General features: G+C 35.2%; 1 protein-coding gene, 1 non-coding gene and 1 pseudogene across 3 annotated transcripts; 1 reads left to right on the forward strand and 2 right to left on the reverse strand.

Annotated features, from left to right (window-relative positions):
* Nucleotides 1-3106: 3106 nt before the first annotated feature.
* LOC143535274 (protein PSK SIMULATOR 2-like) lies at nucleotides 3107-8269 on the forward strand. Of its 2 annotated transcripts, XR_013135683.1 has the most exons (13): nucleotides 3107-3509; nucleotides 4401-4714; nucleotides 4797-4889; nucleotides 4969-5059; nucleotides 5276-5369; nucleotides 5644-5741; nucleotides 5901-5970; nucleotides 6492-6601; nucleotides 6687-6803; nucleotides 6883-6959; nucleotides 7042-7086; nucleotides 7598-8202; nucleotides 8233-8263. XR_013135683.1 is itself a non-coding variant. In XM_077029570.1 (12 exons), the coding sequence occupies exons 1-12, from the start codon at nucleotides 3168-3170 to the stop codon at nucleotides 8067-8069; spliced, it is 1923 nt and encodes a 640-aa protein (XP_076885685.1). In that variant the 5' UTR covers nucleotides 3107-3167; the 3' UTR covers nucleotides 8070-8269. The 2 variants fall into 2 exon arrangements, 1 of the variants encoding a protein (XP_076885685.1); XM_077029570.1 differs by having other exon boundaries at nucleotides 7598-8269.
* A 933-nt stretch (nucleotides 8270-9202) lies between these two features.
* Nucleotides 9203-9314, reverse strand: LOC143535282 (small nucleolar RNA Z279/snoR105/snoR108; annotated as a pseudogene).
* Nucleotides 9315-10079: 765 nt separating this feature from the next.
* On the reverse strand, nucleotides 10080-10185 carry LOC143535283 (small nucleolar RNA Z279/snoR105/snoR108). The gene has a single exon (XR_013135685.1). It is a non-coding gene; the product is annotated as a small nucleolar RNA Z279/snoR105/snoR108 (small nucleolar RNA).
* Between the last annotated feature and the right edge of the window lie 997 nt (nucleotides 10186-11182).

The following is an 11182-nucleotide window of genomic DNA, read 5'->3' on the forward strand; positions in this document are numbered from 1 at the left end:
GTTAAACTTGATAGGTGAAGCTTAAGCTAAAATTGAGACTTGTGTAGATCATACTTTTCGAGTTTTCGTTAAACTTGATAGGTGAAACATAAGCTAATATTAAGATTCATTTTTATTATACTTTTCGTTAAACTTTTGGTAGATGAAGTGTGGGCTAATAATATTGTGATTCATTTAAATCATACTATTCGTTAAACTTGGTTTATTAAATGAATTTTAATTTAGATTAAAACTACAATCAAAACTTAGTTGAGCTCATATTGAGAGTTCTATCAATTAGTATTATTTAAAGTCTTTTTCAATATTTTGATACAAGAAAATATCCAAATAAGTAACGTAACGTGGCCTAGTGATAGTGGTAGGAATACTTATGCTTAACTGTGAAGGCCTAAGTTCGATCCATACTAGGCCACCAGTATCATATTTAGTGGATTATGACAATGAATGAATGAAGGGAAAATTCCCATAATGACCCATTTAGAGAATGTGTTTCCAAGATTATCCCCACTAATTCAAGTTTCCAACTTTGTCCCTTTAGTATCTCGTCGCCGACGACATGATAGCAAACACCGACGATGCGTTACTGAAACAAATAGGATAACGACACGTGGCCGGAATAGGTCGTCGACGATGCGTTAGTGGATAGCGCATCGCTGCTACCCTACGTTACGTTAGCAACATAATGCATCCTCAACCCTATGTTATACCCAAAAAGTCGCCAGCCATGAGATCCGGCGGTCGTTGTCGGTGATGTGAACACGGGTGTCAGGTATGGCAGCCTGTCATTGACGTTGTTAACAAGAACACATCGTCTGTGATTAAATTGGCCGAAGAACACATCGTCGACGACCTATTCCGGCCACATGTCGTTATCTTATTTGTTTCAGTAACGCATCGTCGGTGTTCGCTATCATGTCTTAGGCGACGAGATACCAAAGGGACAAAGTTGGAAACTTGAATTAATGAGGATAATCTTGGAAACACAATTTATAAATGGGCCATTATGGGAATTTTAAGTCCACCCTTGTTTTTGTCCCACAATCAGAATTCTAATCTTGTGATGGCACAACGACTATCAAGTAACAGCCTTTTTTAAAAAACGCGTAAGCCAATCTCTGAAGCCGCATAAGCTTAACAAAAACAATATAGTCTGATTACACTACAGTAATATAACTTTCTAATTTTAAGGCTGAGGGGTGTGGGGGGCGCGAGAGGGGGCGCGAGTGGGGGCTCCAGCCAATAATATTGTGACGTGTGGCAGAGAGAGAAACTTGATAAGATGGGTGTTGGTAGTGGTGCTCGCGCCCCGGGACATGGTGTGGAGGGGCGCGAGAGGGGGCGCGAGCGGTTTTTTTTTTTTATTTTTTTATAAATGTATTAAAAAAACGTATTATTAAAAAAACTCAAAAATTATTTAAAAAAACACACATTTTTTTGAAAATTCATAATAAAAAAAAACATACTAAAAATTAAACAAACAATAATATTTAATAATAAAACTAATCTAATACAAGATCATCTGGTCGCCTCGCCCACAAATGTTCAACCAACTCATGTCGAAGATCCCCGTGTATCTCACGGCTCTTGATATTTGCTATGTTATGAAGTTTTTGTTGATCACTGATTGTGGACGGTTATGGCGGAATGTCACCTTGGTAGTTTTGGCATATAGCTTTGCCCTCGTCTTCTAACGTCATGTTGTGTAGGATAAGACACGTGTAGACGACGTCCATTATCCTCTCCCGAGTCCAATAACGTATCGGGTTCGCCAGAACATAATATTGTTTTTTTATAGCTCCAAAAGCTCTTTCAATATCTTTTCTAGCAGACTCTTGCTTCTTCGTAAAATACTTCCGTTTGTCGGCGACTGGATCTGTAAAAGCTTGAACTAACACAGCCCATTCGTTGTAAATACCATCGACCAGATAGTACCCGTACTTGAAGAGTTCTTCATTTGCAAGAAAAGATTGAGGTGGTTCAACCCCGTCGATAAGGTCGTTGATCAAATGTGACTGATCGATAACATTAAGGTCGTTATTTGACCCAGCAACACCAAAAAAAGCATGCCAAAACCAAAGATCCTGTGACACCGCCGCCTCAAGTATGAGGGTCGGCCCTTCATGATCACCACGGTGGAACTGACCTCGCCAGGCCGTTGGACACATAGCCCATCCAACATGCGTACAATCGATGCTACCTAGCATCCCAGGAAAACCATGTTTTTCTGCGTGCACCTCATGTATGCGTTGGATGTCATACGTTGTAGGTTTACGCAGATATCTCCGAGCGTAAGTCGATATGACTCCTACGTACAATATATGTTACAAAATGTAATAAATATTTAATAAAAAGTAAAATTAATGTTTTTTACCTTGGCAGAAAAAATGAAGGGATTCACGTGCAACCCTTTTCGACATCTGTAAATACTCATCCAAAGCGTCCGACGAGATGCCGTACGCTAATTGTGATATTGGTATGTGATATTGGTATGTGATATTGGTTTTGGGTGGTATGTGATATTGGTTTTATAGAGAAAAAATTTTTTTTTTTTAATAAACAAAGAGCCCAACGGCTCTATTTACGCAACCCAAGACACCTTTACGCCCTTTCCCAGCCGCTACTGGCCTTGCGCCTGCCTCTTTTTCCGCGCTCGCGCCCCTCTCGCGCCCCTCTCGCGCCTCGGTGGTGTGGTGCTCGCGCCCCGGGGCGCGAGCGGAAGGGCTTTCGCGCCCCTTCTCGCGCTCCGCACCCCTCAGCCTAAGAGTCCAAAAGTCGTCTTTGTAAAATATAATAATAATAATAATGATGGTAAGGGAACGTTGAAAAATACAAGGCTTACGTAAACCCCCGTACAAAATAATAACATTATTATTATCTCTGAGAAATCAGAAGAGTATATGTATATGATCATTATATTTAGAGAGAGAAAGTAAACCAAACCAGAACGAAAGACAAGTTCTAGAGAGAGAGAGTAAAAGTAAACAGTCAATCAAATTGATGTGTTGATTCTTCATATCATATTATTCCCCCAATTATCACTACAAATTAATCCGTTACAATCGATCGCATCTACAGATCGTGTGAGTCATCAATTGTGAAGGTTAATTACATTATGTTATTAGGTCAGCAATTAACTCATCAGTAGAGTATTTGATAAATCGTATAGAATGGGAGGTGTATGTAGCGGCGGGATGAAACGGAGTACGGTGGCGGAGTGTGACAGCAGCGACAGGGGTAGTTTAGGGTTTTCAGGGAAGTTGAAATCGATGAAGAGCTTCGTTCAGCAGAATAAGAAGAAAGTTGATGATCATGATGATAATCATGATTATAATGATAATGAAAATGATAATGATGATTCAGGTTTATCTAATTATACAGATAATAATAATAATAATAATAATAATGTTTACCAGAGGAAGATGATGATGACGTCACCTTATGATTCTGGTGAAATGTTTTCTTCAATTTCAAGGGAGTTGAAGCCTTCTACACCTGCTAGGGTTTCCAAGGTATACCTTATTCTTCAATAATTGGTATGAGTGTGAACGACTCGAGCTCGAGCTCAATTCGTGTGTTTTTTTTTTCAAATTTGGGCTTAGCTAGGTTATTATTTATTAATAATTTGATTTATATACGTTTTTAGTTACTTTTGAGAGAAAACTTAAACGAGCGTAAGCTTGGCTCAAACTCGTGTTTACCTTCGGTTATTATTTATTTATTGATTTATATAACTTTTAGTTATTTTTCTATAATCTGAGAAAAACCTTAAACGAACGTAAGCTTGGCTCGAGCTTGTGTAGTACCTTAAGCGAGCGTAATCTTGGTTTGAGCTCGTGTTGTACCTTCGCTTATTATTTATATATTGATTTATATAACTTTTAGTTATTTTTCTATATTTTGAGAAAAACCTTAAACGAGCGTAAGCTTGGCTCGAGCTTGTGTAGCACCTCAAACGAGCCAAAGCTCGGCTTTGCAGTGTGAAATTAATATATAGAAATCCAAAAGTGGTCAAATTTTAAAATGCGTAGACGTCCAAAAGAGGTAAAACTTAAAATACACAGGCTTCCCAAGCTTGGGCAGTCAGGCTCGATAACTAAACGAGCTTTATTTGAGGTTTGGGCTCGGCTCAAACTCGAAAAAGCTCGCTTGGCTCGTTTAGAGGTTTTTATTGATCCGACTATCCAAAAAATAAAATTTTCAATGAATTTAAAATATGTCTATTTTAGATTACTCCAAATTGACACATTTTTTTGTACAAAATATTGCAACAATTAAGTTCTTTTGAGCTCGTGTAGCAAATACATCTTTGACATCTGATTTTGTTTGTTCATCGTCGTGTTTACCAAATGTTTGGGCTTGTATGTGAGTTTTAAGAAACGGATTTTGTTATTTTGCATTAGGCACCTCATGTGAGTACATTTCTTGGAAAAGCTGGTAATGTAGGTCTAGATGTGCTAGACACATTGGGAAGCAGTATGACAAGTATAAATGCTAACAGTGGATTTGTAACTAATATGGCTTCAAGAGGGGATAAAGTGTCTATTTTGGCCTTTGAAGTAGCTAATACCATTGTTAAAGGATCCAATTTGATGCAATCTCTTTCTGAAGAAAGCATTCAGTTTCTTAAAAAGGAAATTTTGCATTCGGAAGGTGTACAGCTTTTAGTTTCTACAGATACAAAGGAGTTGTTGCGTATTGCAGCTTCTGATAAAAGGTTTGTTAACATTTTTATTGTTCAAATTAAAACATTGTTATACTTGTTATATAATAATATAATATGGTTTGTTGTATTTTAGGGAGGAACTTGAGGTTTTCTCCAAAGAGGTTGTTCGGTTTGGAAATATGTGCAAAGATCCACAATGGCATAATTTGGATCGTTTCTTTTCCAGGTAAATCTTATTGTGAAATGTGAGTACTGTGTTGTATTTATGATATTGAAACTGGTTTGATTGTTGATGGATGGATCAGATTGGACACGGATCTTGTAACAAACAAACAGCTTAAAGAGGAGGCAGAAGCAACCATGCAACAACTCACCAATCTTGCTCAGTATACATCTGTAAGTTAAATATATATATATATATATATTAGATTATTAGTATTACGGTTTAATTATGTTTAGACCACATGCCCAAGTTAGGCTTCTTGTATATATTGAGGGTTCACCTACATCAGTTACAAGATTCAGTTAAAATGTAGTCCATTACATTTTGACATATACAATATCGTTTTTAAATGTTAATGTGAAAAGGCTAACATCTTTGTTTTGCTGCAGGAATTGTATCATGAGTATCATGCTTTAGATAGATTCCAGAAAGATTACCGACGTAAGCTCGAGGAAGTAGAAGCCTTGAATCTTCCAAGAAAAGGTTTGACTTGGTTATAATTTCTTTAAGTAATTGAGTGTCCAATTGTTTGTTGCCCTTATAAAATTACTGGAATACCCAATGAAATCTCACTTATATGAGACCCCTCACCCCTGGCTTGAAAAACCTTATCTTGAGATGTAAAGCATAGCATCCAAATAACATAATACAGTATGACACAATCAAAATATCAACAAAACAAAAGTACTAAAAGTAATCCAGTTGCTAGAATGAGGTTGGTTATTTGTTTAACATGTGATATTTGTTTCGGTTGTAGGAGAGAGTCTCACAATCTTACATAGTGACATAAAACATCAAAAAAAACTTGTGAGGAACCTAAAAAGGAAATCTCTTTGGTCTAAAAGTTCGGAAGAGGTATTCTATCAATATGTATACATTTCTTTTGTTTTATATTTTTATGCAAAGAAGTTGAAAATATTACAGTTGTCTCTGCTATACATTGTGTATTTGTGTTATTATATATACTAATGAACAACCTTTTTTAATTATGCCTTATGCACTTATCCGTTCTAGGTTGTGGAGAAGCTTGTAGATATTGTCACCTTCATCCATCAAGCAATCGTTGAGGCCTTTGAAGAGAATGGTATTAAACTTATTAAGAGGAAATTTCATATATGCCCTGCAAATTTGGAAAATATCATATGTACCCTTGTGGCCTTGCAAAACTAAAAATATCATATATGCCCTTAAAAGTAATTAAAATATCAAATACACCCAATTTATTAAAAACAAATTAATAAATGACCATTTCGCCCTTATTTTTCCAAATCTTTTAAATTTCATATAGGCTCTTCTTTAACTTGGTATTTTTAGCCATTTATTTAGCTTAGCTTCTTTTAATGCATTTGTAACTCAAGAGGAGAGACAACGGTTAAGTTCGCATGCTTATCGTCTATGTTGATCAAAATACAAATAACGAATAGGGTTTAAACAAATATAATGGAAATGGGGTAGGATGGTCATTAAATAAGAATTCATTGAAGTTGGGTATAAATGAAATCAATCCTGTATATAGTTATCTATCACACTCCAATATTTTATAAAGTTGTTTATAAAATATTATCTCTAGTTATTTTAATCATCAAAACTATGCTTTCTTTGTAGCTCCAAGCTCAACTGCGAATGATAAAGTGGCTCATAAAAAGCCCGATACTTTAGGTGTTGCGGGTCTTGCTTTACACTATGCTAACTTAGTCACCCAAATGGACAACATAGTAAGCTAATAAACTCCTCATTTTTATTTACTTACATGTGTATGTATATATGTATACATATTTTATGTTTAATTATATACAATAGGCAGCTCGGCCCATCTCATTACCTCCTAATACGCGAGACAATTTGTATAATGGCTTGCCTGCAAAAGTCAAGGCGGATTTACGTTCTCGCTTACAAGCACTCGACTCTAAAGAAGTGGTATGCCTAATCTCTATTATTTGTTTATATCTATGATCACAAAATTTCCATTTTAAACGAGAAAATTGCATTGTTTCAGATGACAATGCCTCAAATCAAAGCAGAAATGGAAAAAACGCTCCAGTGGCTCGTTCCAGTAGCTACCGATACCACCAAGTATGTTTTTAGCGCGATATTGTTAATATTTATCATATGTTTCTAATAATTTCATTTTTGCTGATTTTCTTTTAATTTGCAGAGCTCATCAAGGTTTCGGATGGGTCGGAGAGTGGGCAAACACAGGGTAATTATTCTATTTGTGCTCAAACTGAACGAAAAAACAAAAATTCAGGGTTTTTAAAAACCGTTTGGTTTCGGTTTTTACATTGGTTCGGTTTGGTTCGGTTTTTTAATTATTGCCATTTGGGTTTGAATTTTTAGGCCGAAAAATGGCCCACAATATTGATTTTGGGCTTGAAACTTTCGAGTTTAATTTTTTTTTTGTTAAATAATGGTTAATTGATTATTACACATTTGGGCCTAAAATATGCGTGATTGCACAATTTATTAGTTTTTTAAATAAATTGCTTAACATTTGAAAATAAAACTTACAATCCGTAAATTCAATATCACATTTCGTTTTTTATTTTTTATTTTTACGTTTAAGTTGTTGGTTGGGTTTTTTCGGTTTCCAGTACATGCTTGAAAAAACATAAAACCAAACAGTTGGTTTTAGGTTGGGTTTGGTTATGTCAATTATTTCTGTTTCGTTTCATGGGTTTGACATGTTAACGGTTTTATTATATTTTCAACAGTAACGAGTTTGGAAAAAAGACAGGAGGGAGTAACAGTATTATTCGTCTTCAAACACTTTATCATGCCGATAAACTGAAAATGGACCGATACATTCTTGATTTGATCATCTGGCTTCACCGTTTAATAAGTCTAGTCAGATTCCATGACAAGGTTCCAAAATCCATACCCGCTCGATCACCTTCTAATAATAACAGTGATACCGGTCTTATAGCGGGTTCAAACCCGTCTAAATTGAACGTCAATGGTAAACTCCAACGGGTTCAAATCTCGTTGGAAGATCGAAAACTTCTAGAGAAGGTTATGAAACAAAGAATGTTGGTTCCGGGAATTAGTAAAAGTCAAGAGTTTAAGAAGAAGCGATCTGCGGTTTTTGCATCGAGTAAAAGTATGGGAAGCTCGCCAAGAAGGGAACCGGGGTATGCGAATGCTGATTTGTTGGATGTTTTGGATGGTTTAGGTACAGCATATTAAGCTGTTGGTACATGTTCCCAATGCCGTAGCATTTTTAGGTGTTGGTATACATAATTGTTTATGTGGTCATATATGTATATATATCGTATATGTCTATTACATGAAGTGAGTGTAGTAGATTATAAGAGATCAGGTTCAATGGTTAATATTGTTGGAGTACTAGATTCATGGGCGCTTTTACATTTATTTCTACGAACATTGGCGCAGAAATGATATTTGAGTTTTTTTAAACGGTGAAGCCAGATGATCAAGTCCATTTGAACTGATATTTGAGTTTTTTTAAACGGTGAAGCCAGATGATCAAGTCCATTTGAACCCTTTTATTAAACGGTGAAGCCAGATGATCAAGTCCATTTATGTCTATTACACGATAAATGTATGTTTATATACTACACATAACTGATATTTGAGTTTTTTTAAGAGTTAAGATGTCTCTAAAGATAACTGAGATGTCTATTGCTTAATGTTGTGCTTTTGAAATACAAATTTAAGTGAGGAAGTTAGGAAAAGATTGCCCGCATTTTGGGCGTGTGTGAATGGAAGTTATTTTTGAGCTTCATGGAGTCGTCTTTTGAAGCTTTGGAGCCTCAAACCTCGGCTTTTAGAGAGCAAGTCGTTCTGTTGATATGAGTTGCTGGTTTTCTCATGTCATAAACGTATGTATTAGAGGAACGTCCTCAACTTCCAACAGGATAAACATACGTATTAGAGGAACAACCTCAACTTCAACAGGCGGTACACTAGATGGGGGGCAAGGGCTTCTGGTTTTGCCATTCTTTGATCCATCATAATGCTTTGATGACATTAGAAGTAATTTGATGACATCTCATGGCTCTTAATAACTATTAAAAGACGAACTTTAATTCGGTCATGGGAGTAGAACATGTTTGTTTCACTAAAAGCACACTTATTAATGGTTCATGAAGTCTTTTAGTTGGTAAGTTGCTCTTAAAACAAGTTAAATAAACAAAATTAACAAAAATTTAACTTTTTTAATGTTTTAGAACTCTGATATTTGTTTTTAAAGCTTAAAAAAAAGATTTTAACTAAGGAAAAAATTTTAACTAAAAACAAAAGATAAAAAAATGACAAATAACAGTTCAAAAACAAAAGATAAAAAAAAAATAACAATAAGGATCAGATGGTTTAAAATTAGAGGTGTCCAATTGTCGTAACAGGCTTTAGGCTAGGCGGACACCCCATCTCGCATATTTATGTGCGAGTAATGACCACTCCTCATATCCCATCAAAACGTGCCTGAAGGATCATAAGAATAACATTAACCCGTGATTTTTTTATAACTTCCCCCCAACCAATACCTTTTCTTATATGTTCGATGTGGGACTAATTATAATCAAACCAATCATCATGGCAAAATTGGTCAAACAGGAAAACTGTAAAATCCAAAAGGCAACTAATCTTGTGATTTTAAAGGTGTTATAACTCTTCAAAAAGAAGCTCGTGTTTAGAAACTTGATGACGCCCGCCTTCTGTTTGATGAGCTCTTAGCCGGATTCGGCTTGTGCTATTACCATTTGTTTGATGAAAAGGCGTTAAAAACTTGCACCGGTGTAGATACAAAATCGAGGAAGGCTACGTCGTCATTGTCCATGTTACAAATTTTCTTTGGACTCAAGCTTCAAAGATCATTTAGTTATAACCCGTTATATATGTTTTTATTTCAGTTTGTACAAGTGTACGAGTCTTCATTCATTCTACAAGTTATCGGTTAAACTCAGTGTTTCAGTATTTAGTAATTTGTAAATTTCTTTAGAACGTCGGGTGTTTGTGGGGATGTTTGATATGGTTGAGCACAAGACAAGCGATGACGCTTTAGTTGAGGAGGTAATCAACTTCTGGACATGTTTTTTTTAAAACCACAAATAAATCCATGAAAACATAAATATACAAAATTCTTCTAAAACTGTTAGAAAAATATAAAAACTATGTTTATTTATAAAACAAATTAAACATGAAGGAAAAAAAAAGAGAAGATTGAATAAAAAAATAGGGATCAGATGGTTTAAAACGGAGGTGCCCAATTGTCGTAAAAGCATTTGGGCGGACACCCCATCTCGCATATTTAAATGCAAGAAGTGACCACTCCTCACTTCCCATTAAAACTTGCTTGAAGGATCATGAGAATTAACCAAACAAGTTTTATTTTTTATAGCTTCCTCCAACATGTTGCTTTTATTGTAACATCGATGTGGGATTATTAATAATAATCTATTTATTTATATCTATCTAACTAGTATTCTCCTTTTTGATCTTTCATTTGTTTTTCTAGATTGGATCTATGTATCTATACCTCTATGATGCAAACACTTTGTTTGATGAAACACGTAGTAGACGTATTACCCTTCGGATATATTCTGGGGCTGGCTCCGAGAATCCTCGAAATGTTTTGGGCGCGGGACAAGTAATAAGATTGCAGTACAAGTGATATAGATTTTTGTGCGTTTTTTAGATTTGGTTTAATAGTTTCAACAATTATTGGTTTTTGTTGGACAATCTTTTAAAGAGAAAAAAAGAATAAAATGCATAAAAAATACGTTGTGTTGTTTACAAGACTTGAACTTGTGACGTTTGCATTTTCTTACAATGGTTTTTCCAACTACACTAAGTAAACTTTGATTTACACCGGTGTATAATCTAAACATATTACTTTAAACATATATAATTTAAAAAAAAAAGGATTTGGGCCCTTTAGAGTTTAGATGGCCAGACCCATAGCCGTAGCCCACCCTGCTCCCCCTTTGGGCCGGACCTGAATTTGTATATTAACCTCATGGTATAGCATGCCCCATACAATCACTTTTTTTTCTCATATATCGACTTGGGGACCAATAATAATCTAACTAATTCAACAGGTAATAATATCTCAAAAATCTACTATATTCAACAGGATTGGGCGCTATGATAACATACCAACCTAAACTCACATTATATATATCCAATTATGCACATGTTTTTTTTTTTTTTTTTTTTTTTTTTAAGTATGACCAATTAAATCTTGCAAGTTATTATCTAGCGTACAAGTGATTAATGTGTTTAAGTACTTTTGCGTTAGATCGAAATACTTATAATTATTGATTTATGTGTCTAATATA

The sequence above is a fragment of the Bidens hawaiensis genome, unplaced genomic scaffold (assembly GCF_021521415.1).
Source record: "Bidens hawaiensis isolate Kalapana, Puna unplaced genomic scaffold, B.hawaiensis_p1.1 tig00010461_1, whole genome shotgun sequence".
In the NCBI taxonomy this organism is placed as follows: Eukaryota; Viridiplantae; Streptophyta; class Magnoliopsida; order Asterales; family Asteraceae; genus Bidens; species Bidens hawaiensis.

Bases quoted from the DNA above. Each gene is read 5' to 3' on its own strand.
- LOC143535274 (XM_077029570.1), top strand. From the start codon at position 3,168: ATGGGAGGTGTATGTAGCGGCGGGATGAAACGGAGTACGGTGGCGGAG. The intron at 4,715-4,796 runs GTTTGTTAACAT...GTTGTATTTTAG, and splicing joins ATTGCAGCTTCTGATAAAAG to GGAGGAACTTGAGGTTTTCT. The intron at 5,370-5,643 runs GTTTGACTTGGT...TTTCGGTTGTAG, and splicing joins CTTGAATCTTCCAAGAAAAG to GAGAGAGTCTCACAATCTTA.